The sequence below is a fragment of the Artemia franciscana genome, unplaced genomic scaffold, assembly GCF_032884065.1.
Source record: "Artemia franciscana unplaced genomic scaffold, ASM3288406v1 PGA_scaffold_75, whole genome shotgun sequence".
Classification (NCBI taxonomy): domain Eukaryota; kingdom Metazoa; phylum Arthropoda; class Branchiopoda; order Anostraca; family Artemiidae; genus Artemia; species Artemia franciscana.
In genome coordinates, this window is record NW_027062711.1 from 801,322 (window position 1) to 821,622 (window position 20,301).

The window sequence follows — 20,301 nt, forward strand, 5'->3', positions numbered from 1 at the left end:
CTATACCTCTTTCTTCTGATGATTGGCCTTGAGCTTTGTTGATTGTGATTGCTAATCGAACATTCCCTTTGTCCCTGTCGTCATTTATATACCCCCTGTGCCCCCGGCTTCCCCGTTGTAGTTGTGTCCCTGTGTCCCGGTCGTCGTTTATATTCCCTGTGTCTGGGTCGTCATTTGTGTCCCAGTAATCTGTATTCAGATCTATACCTCATTATTATAATGATTGCCCTTGAGCTTTGTTGATGGTGATTGTTAATCGAACTTTCCCTTGTCCCGTTCGTCATTTATATTCCCTGTGACCCGGTCGTTATTTGTGTCCCGGTGTCCCAGTCTGTAATTTCTCTTTGAGTTTCCTGTCGTCATTTGTGTCCCGGTGTCCCGGTCTGTAATTTCTTCAGTCGACAAACATGACGTTAGTCGACAAACAAATTCATGACGACATACAGCTCAATCCTTATAATGATGTCAGTCGACAAACATGACGTCAGTCAACAGACAAACAACTTATTTTTATATATATAGATGAGGGGGCTCGTCCCCTCTTCAATATCTCGCTCTTTACGCTAAAGCTTGAATTTCGTCCCAATTTTTTAATAATGACCCCCGAAGCACAAAGGCCGTAGAATAAATAGTTGAAATTATTAAAAATACATTAGCATAAAGAGCGAGGCATTGAGGACGAGACAAACCCCCTCATATATGGCATAATTTCTGCTCGTCTTAATGCTGCTCCTTACTTTCAGTTGAAAAATTTATTTATTTATTTTCTTATTGTTTTTTTTAATAGTGCGAGAAAACCCTACGTCCCCTTTATGGAAATTCTCTTTCCCCTGATAAATTTCTCCATGGAAAGATCCTCCCCCGTGACCTCCAGCTCCTGTCAACCCAAAAAAATCCCTCTGAAAACTTCTACACAATTCCCAATAACCATTACCGTAAGCAAACAATGGTCAAAGTTCGTAGTTTGCAGCCCCTCCCCCAGGGACTGTGGGGGATTAAGTCGTCCCCAAAGTCATAGTTATCAGGTTTTTCTACTATACTGAACAAAATGACGATGGAGTGGCTTTGGTGAAAAAATAAGGGTGGAAGGGGGTCTGGGTTTCCTCCAATTTTTCGGTAACTTAAAAGGGCACTACAACTTTTAATTTCCATTATAATGAGCATTTTTGTTATATTCTAGGACCACTGGGTCAATTTAATAACCCCTGGGGGAAAAATAAACAAATAATTACGCATCCGTGATTTGTCTTATGGAAAAAATACATATTCCATATTTTTGTAGATAGGAGCTTGAAACTTTTACAGTAGGGTTCTCTGATATGCTGAATATCATTATATTATATAGTGATTTTCATTATAATTCTAAAACTCATAGAGGGTATTTCCATTTATTTTCTAAAATAAGGCAAATTTTCTCAGGCTCGTAGCTTTTGATGAGTAAGACAAATCTTAATGAAATTTATATATTTAAAATCAAGATAAAAATCTGATTCTTTTGATGTATCTATTAATGTCAAAGTTCCTTTTTTTAGAGTTTCGATTACTAATTGGCCGAGTTGCTCCTTATTACAGTTCATTGTCATGAACTATTCAAACAGTTCGTGGTAACGAATTATAGTAAGGAGCGACCCGGCTCAATAGTAACCGAAACTCTAAAAACCGGAAATTTGGTACCATTAGTTACATCAAAAGAATTGAGTTTTAGTGCCGATGTTAGGTATATAAGTTTCATCAAGTTTAGTCTTACCCATCAAAAGTTACGAAACTGAGAATATTGTATTTTATTTTAGAAAATAGGGGGAAACACCACTTAAAATTCGTAGAACCTTAACAAAAATTACACCTTCAGATTCAGCGTATCAAAGAACTCTACAATAGAAGTTTCAAGCTCCTATCTACAAAAATGTGAAAATTTGTATGTCTTGCCACATGACAATTCACGGATGCGTGTTTATTTTCTTGTTTTTTTTTTGTTTTTTATTTCCCAGGGATGATCGTGTTGACCCAGTGGTCCTAAAATATTGCGAGAGGTCCCATTCTAGCTGAAATTAAAAGTTCTAGTGCCCTTTTTAAGTGACCGAAAAAATTGGAGGACACCTAGGCCCCCTCCCACGCTCATTTTTTCCCAAAGTCACCGGATAAAAACTCTGAAATAGCCATTTTATTCAGCATAGTAGAAAAACCTAATAACTGTTTGTTTGAGGACGACTTACTTCCCCACAGTCCCCGTGGGAAGGGCTGCAAGCTAAAAACTTTGACCAATGTGTATATATAGTAATAGTTACTGGGAAGTGCACAGACGCATTCAGGGGGAATTTTTGGTTGGGGGGTGTAGGTTGAGGGTAGGGGGTTATGCCGGGGGAACTTTCCATAGAGGAATCTGTCTTGGGGACAGAGAATTTTCATGAAGGGGGCGCAGGATTTTCTTAGCATCTAGAAAAAAAAACAATGAAAAAAAATTTTCAACTGAAAGTAAGGAACAGCATTAAAACTTAAAACGAGCAGAAATTAGTTCACATATGAGAGATTCACCTCCTCCTAATACCTCACTCTTTACGCTAAAGTAATTTTATTAATTTTAACTATTTATTCTCCGGCCTTTGTGATTCAGGGGTCATTCGTAAGGAATTGGTACAAAATTTAAGCTTTAGTGTAAAGAGCGAGGTATTGACGAGGGGGCGAGCACCCTCATATACGTAATAAAAACATACGAATATGGAAGTTCGTTACGTAAGTTAATTCGTAAGTTATGTATATTTTTACTAATAAAAACGTTCGTAAAATTAAAAGTTCTAGTTGCCTTTTTAAGAAACCAAAAAATTTGGAAGGTAACTTGGCCTTCTCCGCCGCTTCTTTTTTTTTTCTCAAAATATTCCGATCAAAACTATGAGAGAATCATTTAGCCAAAAAATAAATGAATTAATATAATTAATATTAATATATAATATAGTATAATATAATATAATATAATATGATATAATATAATATAATTTATTATAATATATAATATATAATATAATATAATATAATATAATATTAATATAATAAATTAATATGCATAAATTATCATGCAATAAATTAATTTCGTTTTAAATATTTATGTGCGGAGAGCCAAAATCAAAGCATGCAGAAATTCAAAAACGTTCAGAAATTAAATAAAAAAACAAGTTTTCTTAACTGAAAGTAAGGAGGGGCATTAAAACTTAAAACGAACAGAAATTACGCCGTATGTGAAAGGGGCTGTTCCCTCCTCAGTGGCCTGCTCTTAACGTTAATGTTATTTACTGTTTTAAAAAGTAGATTAGAGAGAGATAGTCAAACTTTAGCGTAAGGAGCGGGCCGTTGAGGAGTGAACAGCCCCTTTTATATACGGATTAATTTCTGTTCATTTTAATGTTGCTCCTTACTTTTAGTTAAAAAAAACTTGTTTTTTTAATTTATTGACAGTAAAAAAGAAAATGCAAAATTCTGATAATTTTGAAGACGCAGTTAGTCTTCATCATGAGCCGAAATACTAAAGCCTTATGATTAACCAAAACTATGTTTATACGTAGATGTAATAACTGCCAGATCAATCAACGCTACCGGTCCATCGGCTTATAAAGTTTATTAACAGAGTTCATTCAAAGTATTAAGTTCCTTAATCTTACTTAAATTTATGTTGAATTCTTAATAGCGCTGGTAAAATTTTCTTCTTCTTGCAATTGGAAGCAAAATTTTGCTAAATTTATAATTCTTAGTTAAGTTGGAACAGTTTTTTATTCATCTAAATATAAATGAAATATTGCTGAATTTACGATTATAAAATTTTTCTGGTCTGTCGTCTCCGTACATACGACGTGGAATTTTTATCTTAGACCACACTGCCTTTCCCTGACGAAACGAATTTGCTTTTCAATAGAGACAGGTCCTTTATTAGACATTTAAAAACAAGTACAAAAATTCAGAGAATTTCGAAGAACTGTCAGCTTTCATCATCAGCCGAAATGTAAAAGTATTATAATTAACCAAAACTATATTTATACGTAAATATAATCGTTTTTGGATCACTGAATGTTACTGATCAATTGGCTTATAACGTTCATTAACCATTCGAACTCTTTAGTTTCTTAATGTTGCTTAAATCTATGATGAATTCTTAACAGGGTTGGTAAAATCTTCTTTTTCTTCTAATTGTAAATTAGAATGTTGCTAAATCTATAATTCTTAGTTAAGTTGGCACAATCTTTTTCTTCTTCTTCTTTTTTTCTTCTTTTTTATTAAAGTTATAGCATTTACGTGTAAATTTAGTTTATGTTAATTGCAATACTTTATTATTTCTGCTGATGATGAAGACTGAGTGTGTCTTCGAAATATTCAGAACTTGTGCATTTGTTTTTCTCTGTCTAGTAAAGGATTTATCCCTATTTAAGCTCTTATTCATTTCGCCAAAGAAAGGCAGTATGGTCTGTGTAAAGAATTCACCGTCGTCTATATGGGAATGACAGACTAGGAAGGTTTTACAACTATAAATTCAACGACATTTCGTTTAAAATTAAAAGGAGAAAAAAACTGTACCAACTTACATAAGATTAATGAATATAGCAACATTTTATATACCATTAGAAGAAGAGGAAGAATTTATCAACCCTATCAAAAATTCAACATAAATTTAAGCAAGATTAAGGAACTCAAGACTTTAAATAAGCTCAAATAATGAACTTTTTAAGCTGTGGGTAAAATTCATTGTTTTGGAAGTTATAACGTTTATTTCTGTATAAGTACAGTTTTTTCTCAATTATAATGCTTTAGTATTTGTACTGATGATGAAGACTGACTGTGGATTCGAAATATTCAGAGCTTTTGTATTTGTTTTTCACTGTTCAATAAAGGACTTGTCCCTACTGAAACCCTTATTCGTTAAGTAACATTCGTTAAGCAACGTTAAGTAACAGTAAAAAACGAAGAGTAGTTACTCTGTATAAGAGGGGGTAACGCCAAAGTATTAAAGATCTTCTGCAAGTACTCTTTTTTAAAGAATTGTGAAAAAAGTAAAATCTTATTCCCAAAGCGAGGTTAAGGGAAAGGACATTAACCCTAATATGCGGAATAATTTCTGTTCATTTTAAGTTTTGATGTTGCTCATTAGTTTCAGCTGAAAAAAACTTAGTTTTCTTATTTAAGCCTTAACCATTTTCTATTCATGTCAGGAAATCATCTTCAATTCCTTTCCACCGGTAAATTTATTCATGAATAATCTCTCCTGTTGTTTTCCTGTTCACAGAAAATTCTCATCGTGAAAAATCCTCGCACAGAAAATCCTACCAAAAAATTTGCATATTTACCAATAGCAAATGCTATATTTAAATAATGGGCAAATTGCATATCTTACGGCCCTTCTCCCTAGGGCTGTTCTCCCTAGGGCTGTAAGGGTTTGGGTTATGCAATCCCCAAATAACACAGCTAGATGGTTTTCCTTACTTTTAAAATCAATAGCAGCACTCTTATACACCATGGTATATTTTATCAATCTGTTTTACAATAACATAATCAATAGTTGGCCGTCTTAACATCATGTGGGTACATGACTAACTAACGGCCTATATGATAAGGACCGATTACTGTACTGATCATAATTATCAGTTCATGGTAAAAAAAACAGTAAGTAAGGGGGATGCAGCTCGATAGTAACCAAAATTCTAAGAAAGAAAGTCTAGGTAAGAATAAATACTTCAATGAAATCTATTTTTGATGCTTATTTAGAATACATCAAATTCATCAAGTTTGATGCTACCCATAAAGGGTTAAATAAAATGATTTTAAAGAAATCAGATTGACAAAATTAAAGAGCCTTGCTTTAGAGGTTTTAAGTTCCTATATGCAAAAATAAAAGAATTAGTTTTTTTTGCAAGAAGCAAGATTACGGAAGCGTGTTTTTTGTTTTTTGTTGTGTTTTTCCCCAGGGAAAAACGTATTGAGCTACTTATCCAAGAAATCGGCAGGGGGCTCATTTTGATCTGAACTTCAAAGTTGTAGTGTCCTTTTTATGTGACCATATCTGTATGTATATATATTCAAAAAGGTGACAAAGCCAAATCTCAAGCATGGATTAAGTTATTAATTTTGTCTTTCAGGGATAAGTTGCCACAGATTTTGAACTAGCCAGAAGGCACCATGTGTAACTATTAATGCTCTCAGTACAGTTTCTGTAACTAATTAAATAAAAAAGACTAGTTTTTTAAACTGAAAGTAAGGAACGACATTAAAACTTCAAACGAACAGAAATTACTCTGTATATGAAATGGTTTGTCCCCTCCGCAATCCTTTGCTCTTTACGCTAAAGTTTGACTCTTTGCCACAATTCTGCTTTTTAAAACAATTAAAAGCCTTAGCGTAAAGAGCGAGGGATTGCGGAGGGGACAACCCATTTCATATACAGAGTAATTTCTATTCGTTTTAAGTTTTAATGTCACTCCTTACTTTCAGTTTCAAAAACTATTTTTTTTTATATAATTTCTGAACGTTTTTTAATACATTTTTGATTTGGGCTCTCTGCACATAAATTATTAAATTTCTGCATATAAATAATGAAATTTTCATATTAATTCTTTTTTGGCTAAATGGCTTTCTCTTAGTTTTGATCAGACGATTTTGAGAAATAAGGGGTGCAGAAGGAGGCCTAGTTACCCTCCAATTTTTCGGTTACTTAAAAAGGCAACTAGAACTTTTAATTTTTAACGAACGTTTTTATTAGTTAAAAATATACATAACTATAAATTACGTAACAAACTTTTATATTCTTATATTTTTTTATTATGTATATGAGGGGGTTTGTCCCCTCGTTAATACCTCGCTCTTTACACTAAATCTTAAGTTTTGTCCCAATTCTTTAAGAATAACCCCTGAATCAGAAAGGCCGTAGAATAAATAGTTGAAATTACTAAAAATACTTTAGCGTAAAGAACAAGGTATTTATATCCTCCTAAATACATCATTCTTTATGCTAAAGTATTTTTAGAACCCCTCATATGCGTAATAATCTCTGATCGTTTTAAGTTTTAATAATACTCCTTACTTTCAATTGAAAAAACTTTTCATGTTTATTTTTTCGTTGTTTTTTTTTATAGTAATGCTGGAAAATCCTTCGCCCTTTTCATTGAATTTCTCTTCCCCCATGACGCATTCCTCCAAGGTAAGATCGTCCCACATAGCCTCAACCTCAACCCCACCCCAAACCAAAAAAGTCCCCCTGAAAACGTCTGTGCACCTCCCAATAATCATTACTGTATGTAATTAAATAAAAAAAAACAAGTTTTTTTAACTGAAAGTAAGGAGCAAAATTAAAACTGAAAACGAACAGAAATTACTTCGTATATGAAAGGGGCTGCTTCCTCATCAACGCACCGCTCTTGACGCTAAAGTTTGACTCTTTCTCTCAACTCTTCTTTTTAAAACAGTAAAAAACTTTAGCGTCAAGAGCGGGGCGTTGGTGAGGAAGCAGCCTCTTTCATATACGAAGTAATTTCTGTTCGTTTTAAGTTTTAATTTTGCTCTTTACTTTCATTTAAAAAAACTTGTTTTTTATTTAATTTCTGAACGTTTTTCAATCAATGCATGTTTTGATTTTGGCTCTCCGCAGAGGAATAATTAGAACGAAATTTAAATTTTTTTTTTTTTTTTTGCTAAATGGCTTTCTCATAATTTTGATCGTATGATTTTGAGAAAAAAGAGCGGGGGAGGAAGCCTAGTTGCCCTCCGAATTTTTGGTTAATTAAGATAAAGGCAACTAGAACTTTTAATTTTTTTACGAATCGTTTCTTTTTAGTAAAAGAAATACGTAAGTTATAAATTAGCTTACGTAAAGAAGTTTTGTATTCTCATGTTTTTATTACATATATGAGGGGGTTCGCCCCCTCGTCAGTACCTCGCTCTTTACACTAAAGCTTAAATTTTGTCCTAATTCATTAAGAATGACCCCTGAATCACCAAAGACGTAAAATAAATAGTTGAAATTACTAAAAATACTTTAGCGTGAAGAGCGGGGTATTAGGAGGAGGTGGGCTCCTCATATGGGTAACAGTTTCTGTTCGTTTTAAGATTTAATGCTACTCTTTACTTCCAGCTGAAAAGAACTTTTTCATATTTCCTTTTTCATTGTTTTTTTTTTAATAATGCTAGTACATCCTGCGCTCCCTTCATGGAAATTTTCTTCCACCATGACAAATTCCTCGATGGAAAGCTGCCCCAGCCTATCCCCCTATTCTCAACCCCTCCCCCCAACAAAAAAATCCTACTGAAAACGCCTACACACTTCCCAATGAACATAACTATATGTAAGCACTGGTCAAAGTTTGTAACATGTAGCCCCTCGCACGGGGACTGTGGGGGAGTAAGTCGTCCCCAAAGACACAGTTATAAGGTTTTTCGTATACGCTGAATAAAATGGCTATCTTAGAATTTTGATCCGTTGACTTTGAGAAAATAATTAGCGTGGGAGGGGGCCTAGGTGCCCTCCAATTTTTTTGGTCACTTAAAAAGGGCACTAGAACTTTTCATTTCCGTTAGAAGGAGCCCTCTCACAACATTCTGGGACAACTGGGTCGATACGATCACCCCTGGGAAAAAGAAAAAAAATAAAAAAAAATAAACACGCATCCGTGATCTGCCTTCTGGCAAAAAATACAAAATTCCACATTTTTGTAGATAGGAGCTTGAAGCTTCTACAGTAGGGTTCTCTGATACGCTGAATCTGATGGTGTGATTTTCGTTAAGATTCTATGACTTTTAGGGGGTGTTTCCCCCTATTTTCTAAAATAACGCAAATTTTCTCAGGCTCGTAACTTTTCAAACAGTTCGTGGTAACGAACTGTAGTAAGGAGCGATCCGGCTCAATAGTAACCAAAACTCTAAAAAATTGAATTTTGATATAAATAGCAACATCAAAAGAATCGCATTTTAATGCTGATTTTAAATATATAAGTTTCATCAAGTTTAGTCTTAGCCATCAAAAGTTACGAGCCTGAGAAAATTTGCCTTATTTAGGAAAATAGGGGGAAACGCCCCCTAAAAGTCGTAGGATCTTAACGAAAATGACACCATCAGATTCAGCGTATCAGAGAATCTTACTGTAGAAGTTTCAAGCTCCTATCTACAAAAATGTGGAATTTTGTATTTTTTGCCAGAAGACAAATCACGGGTGCGTGTTTATTTGTTTGTTTGTTTTTTTTTTTGTTTTTTTTTTTTTTTTTTTTTTTCCCAGGGGTCATCGTATCGACCAAGTGGTCCTAGAATATCGCAAGAGGGCTCATTCTAACGGAAATGAAAAGTTCTAGTGCCCTTTTTAAGTGACCAAAAAAATTGGAGGGCATCTAGGCCCCCTCCCACGCTCATTTTTTTCCCAAAGTCAACGGATCAAAATTTTGAGATAGCCATTTTGTTTGGCATAGTAGAAAATCTTAATAACTATGTTTTTGGGGATGACTTACTCCCCCATAGTTCCTGGGGGAGGGGTTGCAAGTTACAAACTTCAATTAGTGTTTACATATAATAATGGTTATTGGGAAGTGTACAGACGTTTTCAGGGGATTTTTTTGGTTTTGGGGGTAGGGTTGAGGGAGGGGTCTATGTGGGAGGATCTTTCCTTGGAGAAATATGCCATGGGGGAAAACAATTCAATGAAAAGGGTGCAGGATTTTCTAGCATTACTATAAAAAAAAAAAAAACAATGAAAAAATAAACATGAAAACGTTTTTTCAAATGAAAGTAAGGAATAGCATTGAAATTTAAAACAAACAGAGATTATTACGCATATGAAGGGTTCTAAAAATACTTTAGCATAAAGAGCGGGTTATTTAGGAGGAGATAAATACCTCGCTCTTTATGCTAAAATATTTTTAGTGATTTCAACTATTTATTCTACGGCCTATTTGATTCAGGAGTCATTCTTAAAGAATTGGAACAAAACTTACGATTTAGTGTAAAGAGCGAGGTATTAACGAGGGTACAAACCCCCTCGTACACATAATAAAAATATAAGAATATAAAAGTTTGTTACGTAAGTTAATTCTTAAGTTACGTATATTTTTTACTAATAAAAACGTTCTTTGAATATTAAAAGTTCTAGTAGCCTTTTTAAGTAACCGGAAAATTGGAGGGCAGCTAGGCCTCCTTCCCCACCCCTTATTTCTCAAAATCGTCTGATCAAAACTAAGAGAAAGCCATTTAGCCAAAAAAAAAATAATATACTAATTTCATTTGAATAATTTATGTGCGGAGAGCCAAAATCAAACATGCATTAATTCAAAAACGTTCAGAAATTAAATAAAAAAAACTAGTTTTTTTAACTGAAAGTAAGGAGCGACATTAAAACTTAAAACGAACAGAAATTACTCCGTATATGAAAATGGTTGTCCCTTCCGCAGTCCCACGCTCTTTACGCTAAAGGTTTTAGTTGTTTTAAAAAGTAGAATTGTGGCAAAGAGTCAAACTTTAGCGTAAAGAGCGAGGGACTGCGGAGGGGACAACCCATTTCATATACGGAGTAATTTCTGTTCGTTTTAAGTTTTAATGTCGCTCCTTACTTTCAGTTAAAAAAACTAGTTTTTTTTATTTAATGATATTTAAGACTAAACTTGATGAAACTTATATTTTTAAAATCAGCATTAAAATGCAACTCTTTTGATGTAGCTATTAGTGTCGAAATTCCATTTTTTAGAGTTTTGGTTACTATTGAGCCGGGTCGCTCCTTACTACAGTTCGTTACCACGAACTGTTTGAACACTGGACAAAGTTTGTAACTTGCAGCCCCTCCCCCAGGGACTTTGGGGGAGTGAGTAATTCCAAAGACACAGTTATTATGGGTTTTGACTATGTGGAACAAAATGGCTATCTCAAAATTTTGATCTGTTGACTTTGGGAAAAAATGAGCGTGGGAGGGGGCCTAGGTGCCCTGCAATTTTTTTTGTCACTTAAAAAGGGCACTAAAACTTTTCATTTCCGTTAGAATGAGCCCTCTTGCGAGATTCTAGGACCACTTGGTCGATACGATGACCCCTGGGGAAAAAAAACAAACGAACAAATAAACACGCACCCGTGATCTGTCTTCTGGCAAAAAAAAACGAAATTCCACATTTTTGTAGATAGGAGCTTGAAATTTTTGCTATAGGGTTCTTTGATACGCTGAATTAGATGGTGTGATTTTCGTTACGAAAATCACACCAAAAATCGTATGACTTTTAGAGGGTGTTTCCCCCTATTTTCCAATATAAGGCAAATTTTCTCAGGCTCGTAACTTTTGATGACAAAGATTAAATTTGATGAAACTTATATATTTAGAATCAGTATGAAAATTTGATTCTTTTGATGTATCTTTTAGCATCAAAATTCCGTTTATTAGAGTTTCGTTTACTATTGAGCCGGGTCGCTCCTTACTACAGTTCGTTACCACAAACTGTTTGATAACGCTAAGGGTATTAAGGTGAAACTTCTAGGGAACACTTATGGAGAGCTCCAATTAAAAAAAACAACAACACACATATGCTGGTATTCAAAAGGTCATATAGTCAATATAAAGGGCAGCACTTCTCTATAATAGCTAGCAATATCAATCAAAATTTTAAAAAAGCAAATTTGACTGAAATTTAAAAGCTCTGGTGCTCTTTTTTAGAGTTAAAAATGAGTGGAGGGCAAGTTCCACTCCTTCCAAGTCCATTCATCCCCAAAACACATCCAATCAAAATTATGAGAAGAAAATTGTGAGAAGTTTTGTTCAGCATAGTAGAACGGTCCAGTAACTATGTCTATAGGAATAATGGGCATATCCACCTCCCACAGTCTATTGTCCATTTGCTTAAAAAGGAACCTTTGGGTTCTCTTTCGTCTGCAACAATCGGTACTGAAGAATCCATGGTTTCATTATAAAGATATTACCATCAGTGCTGGGGTTTTTTGTTTTATAATATTCCCATTTATACACCGATTGTTGCAAAGGAAAGGAACCCATGGTTTCAATATAAACATTTACTCTGGTTTTGCGTTCTAAAGTTATTACCATCAGTGCTGGGAGTTTTGTTTTATAATGGGAGTTTTTCTTATTTATTTTATTGTTTAAATATATTTTTTTCATTGTGTTTTAGTTGTTCGTATTCTTTGTTTTTGTTTGTAATGTCTTGAAAAGTCTTAAATTGTCGGTTGTAAATTCATTTTTTCCGTTGAGAAAGGCTCCGAGACTTGAGGCCGAGACATTCGGAGTAATTAAGTTTTTTTAGCTAAAGTGTAGTTATTATATTTTATTTTTTGTTCACTGCTTTGTCGAAATTAAACTGTTTTCTCTTTGCTCAATTTTTCGTAAATATTATTATCAGTTGTAAATTTGTGTGTTTAATTTGTGGTCGAAGTTATTCTAGAAGAAGATTTGTGACTTCGCAGAACAATATTTCTGTTCTTCCTAATGTTTTGTATTTAGCTCCGCTCACAGCTATTTTGAATGAAAGTGATAAGAAGCAGATTAGAAAGCCTTTTTTTGGTATGCGAAGCTTCTTCTGAGTACTCCGATATGGTCCCTAAACACCGTACTGAACAAAGTTCTTGACCCGATCGTACAGCTGGATAATTTATTTGTAGAATTGTCGTCAAAAGAGCTTTGCCAGCCTTGGAGTGGTTAAGTTTTTTGAAAAGTCTAGTTTATTCGTGTTATATTTTCTATACAATTGTTCCTATTCTTGAATGGGTCTTTCTTTCTTTTTTTTTTCTTTTTTATGCTTCATCGCCATGCCTTTGTGTTATTAATGGGTAAAATATATATTCATTCATTCTAATAACTAATTGTAATTACCCGTGGTTCTTTGTTTCTTATCTTTTTTTCTTCGTTGCTTCAGACTGCCATTGCAACATAATGGATTTCAGTTGCGGCATTTGAGAGTTCACTAAGGTGGCTCACTGTTCTGACACAGGGAATATGATGCAGGGAATATGCAATATAACAGACCAAGGACAGTTAATTCTCTCAACTGTCTTACTGAAAATACTGACCAAGATCATCTTGTGTCTTTAACCTGCCCCTCGAAAAGTCTATATAGATTCTAATTCTTGTTTCAGTGTCCCAGCATGCATAATTAGGTCATTTTGCCGGGCTCTAATTTTGATTTAAACCTTACGTGTAGATTATCTGATATGCTGATTGTATTTCATCTTCGTTTTACCCATCTAAATATTTGAATTAATAAATTTCATAGTTTTGCCAAAGATTCTGTGCTATAATAGCCTCCGCTGTTTTCGGGCTAGGGATTGCGCCGGTTTGGGTAATGCTTTCCGCCGAAAACCTGGCAACTATGGCAAGCTGTGGTTTCTCTCCTTATAGATAAACCGGTAAAGTCAGCTTTTGGTGTTGCGCCAACAAAAATGTTCATTATGTAGATAATACTTAGTTAATGTTTTCTTGCTATGGAATTCAATGCAACAGGTATGCCAATGTTTTTAAGATAAATCAAAAAATGTTTTGAATCACTAACATTTGTCTTGAAATCTATTAATGGGTTTTGTAACTGTTTCTCTATTGTGGTTCACGCGGGAATCACTCATTCCATGCTGGAATCACGATAAGTGTCTATAAGACAGCCAAATCGTTTGTACTTTCTGGTGGTTTTGACTTCGTGTCTGTGCTACAAATTGGGAAATTGAACTGTAACTAGGATTCTCAACTGCCTACGGTTTTTCCTTACAATTTTAAGTAATTGAAAATATCAGATTCATTACAGTTTTGCCTTTTGCCCAGGCCAAATTATAATCACACTTGTCGATAAAATAAAATTTTCGCACGGCCACAGCGCCAATTATGGTCTTTAGACATGACAATGGCGCAAATAATGACAATAGTGCAAATACTGTCGTGTTTCAAACGATGATTCACTGAAACTACATCTTTAAGTCTTCTGCTAAGCTGATATTACAGATAGAAAATTATAAATCGTAAATCTTGCTATGCTTCCTCCTCCTCCATCCTTCGACCTTAGTCCTAATGTTTTTAGTGCTCCAAGAAAGCTTTTTTTAATCAAACGAGCCTTGTGTTTTAAGATTCGTTCTTACACGATTGGACCAAAAACTGAGACTTTGGCGTAAAGAGTGAGGAGGAGAGTGAGGTACTCCTCGTATACGTAACAATTTTTATTCGAAAAATTTTGTTTTTATATTTCATATCTGTTAATTTTTAAAATAATACTGGGAAATCACCCTCCAAGAAAAATCCCCCAACAAAAGAATTTTCTCCGTCGGGATTTCCTCCCACGACAACTGTCCCTGGAAAATCATCGTCTCGAAAATTTTGGTATTTATCCGAATATATAAATAATGGACAAATTTTATAACTTACGCCCCTTTCCCAAGAAACTTTTGAAAGTTAAATCATCCCCAGAAGCACAGTTATTCGACCTTCCAACTATTCTGAATAAAATGGCTATCTAAAATCTTTAATCAGATGATTTTGGGAAAAAAGCACTGAAGGGGGGCCAGTTGACCTCCATTCTTTTTGGTCAGTTAAAAGTGACACTAGAAATATTGGTTTCTGTTTGTTTGAGTCCTCTCCTGATCTTCTAGGAACATAGGTGCAATACCAGGAACATGGGTCCCAAAGGAACATAAATCCCGATCTTCTAGGAACATAGGTGCAATACTATTACCCCTATGAAAAAACAGAAGAAAATAAGACAAACACTATTGAACACATATATGTGTGGAATCATTATATGGTTAGAATCAGAATAAAAATGATTTTTTTTTTATTTTTTACTGTTATCAAAATTCCGTCGTTTAGAGTTTCGGTTACTATTTGGACGAGTCGCTCCTTGATCCTCCGTGTCCCAAGTATGGTCGATTTATCATATCTGATCGATTTATTTATATTTCTATATACAGTAAATTTTCGATTTATGTATTTCAAAAGGCAATCGTTTAGCAAACCATTTGCAAGTACTATTTTGGCTATATTTTCTTGGTTAAAAATGCTTTCACTTAATCATTCAACTCGTCTTTAGCTTAAGCATGAAGGGGTGAGAATAACCTCAATCCTTCACCAATATCCTCTTCTCTTTTTAACCCCCTTTGACCAATTACCTGAATGTATTTAAGTATAGGTTTCTAAACGAGGTCGTAACGTATATATAAAAAAAAAACAATTTGATTTCTGTTTAGGGTAACCCATTTTGCTTTATTCGCCACTCGTTTTCAGACAAAATAATGAAATTTCACTACTGAACGATTAAGGTTTAACTGTTATTTCATAATAAAAACAATATTTTGCGACTAGTATACCTGCAAATACGTCCGGACTTAGTTCAGTTAGGAGGGACTTAGTTCAATATGCCGCTAGCATATTCATGCTACAGCGATAAAATGTTACTAGCTCATCCTACCAAGCAATTCCAGAAGGGGAGGATTGTGATTAGAGATAAATTTAAACACATCAAGAGTTATTTCTGAGAGGTTGTAATGAAAATGCTACGTTTCTTTGAGCCAGGACTATGCATTTTTACGCCACCGTGATAATATGTCGCTGACCCACCACTAGAAAGCACTTACAGCGGAACCCCTAACATCCAATTCCAACCGGGGGTCCCCTAGCAACCAATTAATGAGGAGAGGATTATTATTAGATAAATTTAAACCAAATTAAGAGTTATTTCTGGGACGGTATAATGGAAATACTACGTTTCTCTGAGCCATGGTTATTCATATTCACACGCCACGATGACAATTTGTGGCTAGCCTACCCTAGCGAAAAAACTCAGGGAGAGGAGGATTGTTATTAGATCCCTATCGGACCCTATCAAAGAATTCCAGCCAGACCCTCTAACATGCAATTCCAATAGGGGCCCCCCTAGCAACCAATTAATGAGGAGAGGATTATTATTAGAGATAAATTTAAACCAAATTAAGAGTTATATCTGGGATGGTATAATGGAAATACTACGTTTCTCTGAGCCATGGCTATTCACATTCACACGCCGCCATGACAATTTGTGGCTAGCCTATCCTAGAAAAAAACTCGGGCCTATCCTAGCAAAAAAAGGAAGAGGAGGATTGTTATTTGAGATAAATTTAAATCATATTAGTAGTTATTTCTCAGAGACCCTAATCAAAATGCCTAATTTCTTTGATTGGATATTAGATTTCAGTCCTCCCTCCGCTGAAAGTTTTTAAAACCCACCTTAACTGTAAGCTCTAGAACATGTTAGTCAAAGCAATTTACGACACCGTGTCACACTATGGATGGCACACGGTACCCTTGGCCATCCCTCAACTTGATGCCCTACACGGCAATTCACGTCACCGTGACAATATGTGGCTGCTTCCCGTGACAACCCTATGATACTAATTATCATTCCTACATTTTTTCAGATATTTTCTTAACAGTATTATGCTTAAAGTCCATTGATTCGTGTTTTATATAAGCCATCCCTCAATGCAATGCCCTCCATCGAAATTCACGCCTCCACGCCGATACTTGGCTGGCTTGTGACATCCGTATCATGCGTATCATTCCAAAGACATTTTCTGAATATTTTCTTGTTAAAAATCATGCAATAAATCCAATATTTCGTTTTTTTGTGAGCCAACCCTCTGGAATATACCATATCATTTCACCATGTTCATTATGTTAGTCAAACTTTCTCTGTGCTAATTTTTTGTTCCTGAAACTTGTTTCATGTTTGTTTTTCTCTTTGTGAGACTTGTACATTGATTTTTGATGAATACATTGATTTTTGTACATTGATGAAATTTGATTCATGGAACTACTTGCGTGCTGATTTTTGTATGTGAAACCTGTTGAGTTCTGATTTTTGTTCGTAGAAACTTACGAGTGCTGATTTTTTTCATGCAACCTGTTAGATGTTGATTTTTCTCTTCGTGAAACTTTTACATTGATTTTACTCCTCGTGAGGAGTAATATATTTATATAAATTATAAATTATATACATAATTTTTGTTCGTGCAACTTATTGCGTGCTGATTTTTGTTCGTGAAACTATTTGCTTGTTGATTTTCTCTTCGTGAAATTTGTACATTGATTTTATTTCTCCTTGCCAAACTGATTTTTTTCATAGAGCTAGTTACTGCATGTTTATTTTTCCCATTGAAACTCATTGATTCAACTTGTTTGATGCTGAATTTTGTCCGTGGCGTTTTGATTTTTGTTCGTGAAACTTTTTGCGTGTTGGTTTTTCTCTTTGTGAAACTTTTAGATTGATTAGTCTCCTCGTAAAATTTATTTTCTTCATGGAACTTGTAGATTTCTTGTTTTGCTCTTGGAGCTTGTTGAATGGTGATTCTTGTTCGTGAAACTTGTTGCATGTTGATTTTTCTCTTTGTGAAACTCGTACAATGATTTTTCTCCTCATGAAACTAATTTTGGCCATTACACTTGTTGCATGCTGATTTTTGTTTATGGAATTTATTCCGTGCCGTTTTTTGTTCGTGAAACTTGTTGCATGTAGATTTTCCTTTTTCTGAAAACTTGTATATTGATATTTCTCCTCGTAAAATTAATTTTGTTCATGGAACTTGTTTTGTGTTGATTTTGTTTGTTGACCTTGCTGCGTGTTGATTTGTTTTTTGTTCTTGACACTTGTTCCATATTGACTTTTCTCTTTGTGAAACTTGTACATTGATTTTTCTCCCCGTGAAACTGATTTAATTCTTGGAACATGTTGCATGCTGATTTTTGTTCGGGGAGCTTATTGCGTGCTGATTTTTGTTCCTGAAACTTGTTGTTTGCTGATTTTTCTCTTCTTAAAACTTGTACATTGTTTTTTCTCCTCGTGAAACTGATTTTATTTATTCAGCTTGTTGCGTGCTGATTTTTGTCCATGGAACTTGTTGCTTTTTGATTTTTTGTCTTTGTGAAATTTGTACATTTATTTTACTCCTCGTGAAACTTATTTTGTTTATAGAACTTGTTATTTGCTTATTTTTGTTTGTGGAACTAGTCGCCTCCTGATTTCAGTTCGTGAAACTTGTTGATTTTTCTCTTCGTAAAAATTGTACATTAATATTTCTCCTCGTGAAATCGATTATTCATGGAACTTGTTGTGTCTGATTTTTTCTTAAAACTCGTTGCACGTTAATTTTTCTCTTCGTGAAATTTATACATTGAGACTTGTTGCGTGATGATTTTCGTTCGGAGAACTTATTGCGTACTGTTTTTTGTTCGTGAAAATTTAAGGACTTTGATTGTTCTTTTTGCAAAACTTCTAAATTTATTTTAATCCTTGTGAAAATGATTTTTTTTTCATGAAACTTATTGCGGGCTATTTTTTGTTCGTAGAACTTGTTAACTGCTGATTTTTGTTCTTGAAACAACTTATTGTATGTTGGTTTTATCTTCCTAAAACTTTTACATTGATTTTTTCTCCTCGTGAATTCGATTTTTGTCGTGGAATTTATTGCTTGCTGATTGTTGTTCTTGAACAAGTTGATTTTTCTCTTTGTGAAACTCGTATATTGGTTTTTCTCCTCGTGAAATTGATATTGTTAATGGAACTTGTTGCGCGCGGATTTTCGTTTATTGTACTTGCTGCGTGTTGATTGTTTTTGTGAAACTTGTACCTTGATTGTTCTCCTCGTGAAAGTGACTTTGTCCATGGAACTTGTTGCTTTCTGATGTTCGTCCGTGGAACTTGTTGCGTGCTGATTTTGTCTGTGAAATTTGTTACAAGCAACATTTTTCTCTTCGTGAAACTTGTATATTTATTTTTCTCCTCATGGAACCGATTATGTTCGCGGAACTTGCTGCATGTGTATTTTTCTCTTCCTGAAACTTGTAAATTGATTTTTCTCCTTGTAAAAGTGATGTAGTTCATGTAACTTCTTGCGTACTCACAAATGTTTGTTGAACTTGTTGAGTGCTGATTTTTGTTCGTTGACACTATTGAGTGCTGACTTTTGTTCGTAAAGCTTGTTACATGTTGATTTTTCGCTACGTTAAACTTGTACATTGATTTTTCTCCTCGTGAACTGATTATGTTCAAGGAACTTGTTGCATGTTTATTTTTCTCTTCATGAAATTTGAACATTGATTTTTTCCATCTAAAAGGGATTTAGTTCATGGAGCTTTTTGCGTGCTGATTTTTTTTCGTGGAACTTGTTGCGTGCTGAATTTTGCTCCTGAAACTTATTGCATGTTGTTTTTCCCTTCGAGAAACTTGTAAATCGATTTTCTTCTCTTCGTGAAACTGGTTTTGTTCTTGGAAATTGTTGCGTGCTGGAATTAATTTTTCTCTTCGTGAAACTTGTATATTGATTTTTTCCTCGTAAAAGTGATTTGGTTGGAACTTTTCGATTGAAAATTTGGAACTTTTCGCATGCGGATTTGTGTTCGCGGAACTAATTTTTATCTTTATTGTTTATTTCCCCTTCCTGAAACTTGTATATTGATTTTTCCCCGTGAAAGTGATTTGGTTCATGGAGCTTCTTGCGTGCTGGTTTTTGTTGGTGGAACTTGTTGAGTGCTGATTTTTGTTCTTGGAAACTGTTGAGTGCTGATTTTTGTTAATGGAATTTGTTGAGTGCTGAGTTTTGTTCGTGGAACTTGTTGCGTGTCGAATTTTGTTCGTGAAACTTGTTGCATGTTGATTTTTCTCTTTGTAAGACTTTTAGCTCGTTTTTTTTCGCAAAAATGATTTTTCTCATGGGACTTGTTGCGTGTTTCTGTTTTGTTTTTGGAACTTGTTGCATGCTGATCTTTGTTCGTGAAACTTGTTACATTTTGATTTATCTCTTTGTGAAAGTTGCACATTGATTTTACTCCTAGTGAAACCTATTTTGTTCACGACACTTGTTGGAACTTATTTGGGGAACTTATTTCTTGTTGTTTTTTCTTTTTGTGAAACTTGTATATGGATATTTCTCCTTGTGAAGTTGATTTTGTTCATGAAATTTGTTGTGCACTGATTTCTGTTTGTTTACCTTGATGTGTGTTGACTTTTTTGTTTATGAAACTTGTTCTGTGTTGATTTTTCGCTTTGTGAAATTTTTACATTAATTTTTCTTCTCGTGAAACTGATTTTGTTCATGGAACTTGTTGCACGCTTTTTTTTGTTCGGGGAACTTGTTGCGTTCTGGTTTTTATTCCTGAAACTTGTTGCTTGTTCATTTTTCAATTTTAGAACTTCTACATTGTTTTCTCTTCTTGTGAAACTATTTTGCTAATGAAACTTGTTGCTTGCTGATTTTGGTTCGGGGAAGTTGTTGTGTGCTGAATTTTTGTTCCTGAAACTTGTTGCTTGTTGATTTTTCTTTTCTTAAAATTCTAACATTGTTTCTTCTCCTTGC

The 20,301-nt window shown here is 34.4% G+C and overlaps 1 protein-coding gene across 2 annotated transcripts in view; it reads left to right on the top strand.

Moving 5' to 3' along the window:
* The first annotated feature begins 13,290 nt into the window (after positions 1-13,290).
* LOC136042218 (galactose-1-phosphate uridylyltransferase-like) overlaps positions 13,291-20,301 on the top strand; it is a 37,838-nt gene continuing 30,827 nt past the window's right edge. For both annotated transcript variants that reach the window (XM_065727153.1, XM_065727154.1), the window contains exon 1: positions 13,291-13,438. In XM_065727153.1, the coding sequence (XP_065583225.1) occupies positions 13,420-13,438 (19 nt within the window). In that variant the 5' untranslated portion in view covers positions 13,291-13,419. The remainder of the gene's footprint in view (positions 13,439-20,301) is intronic.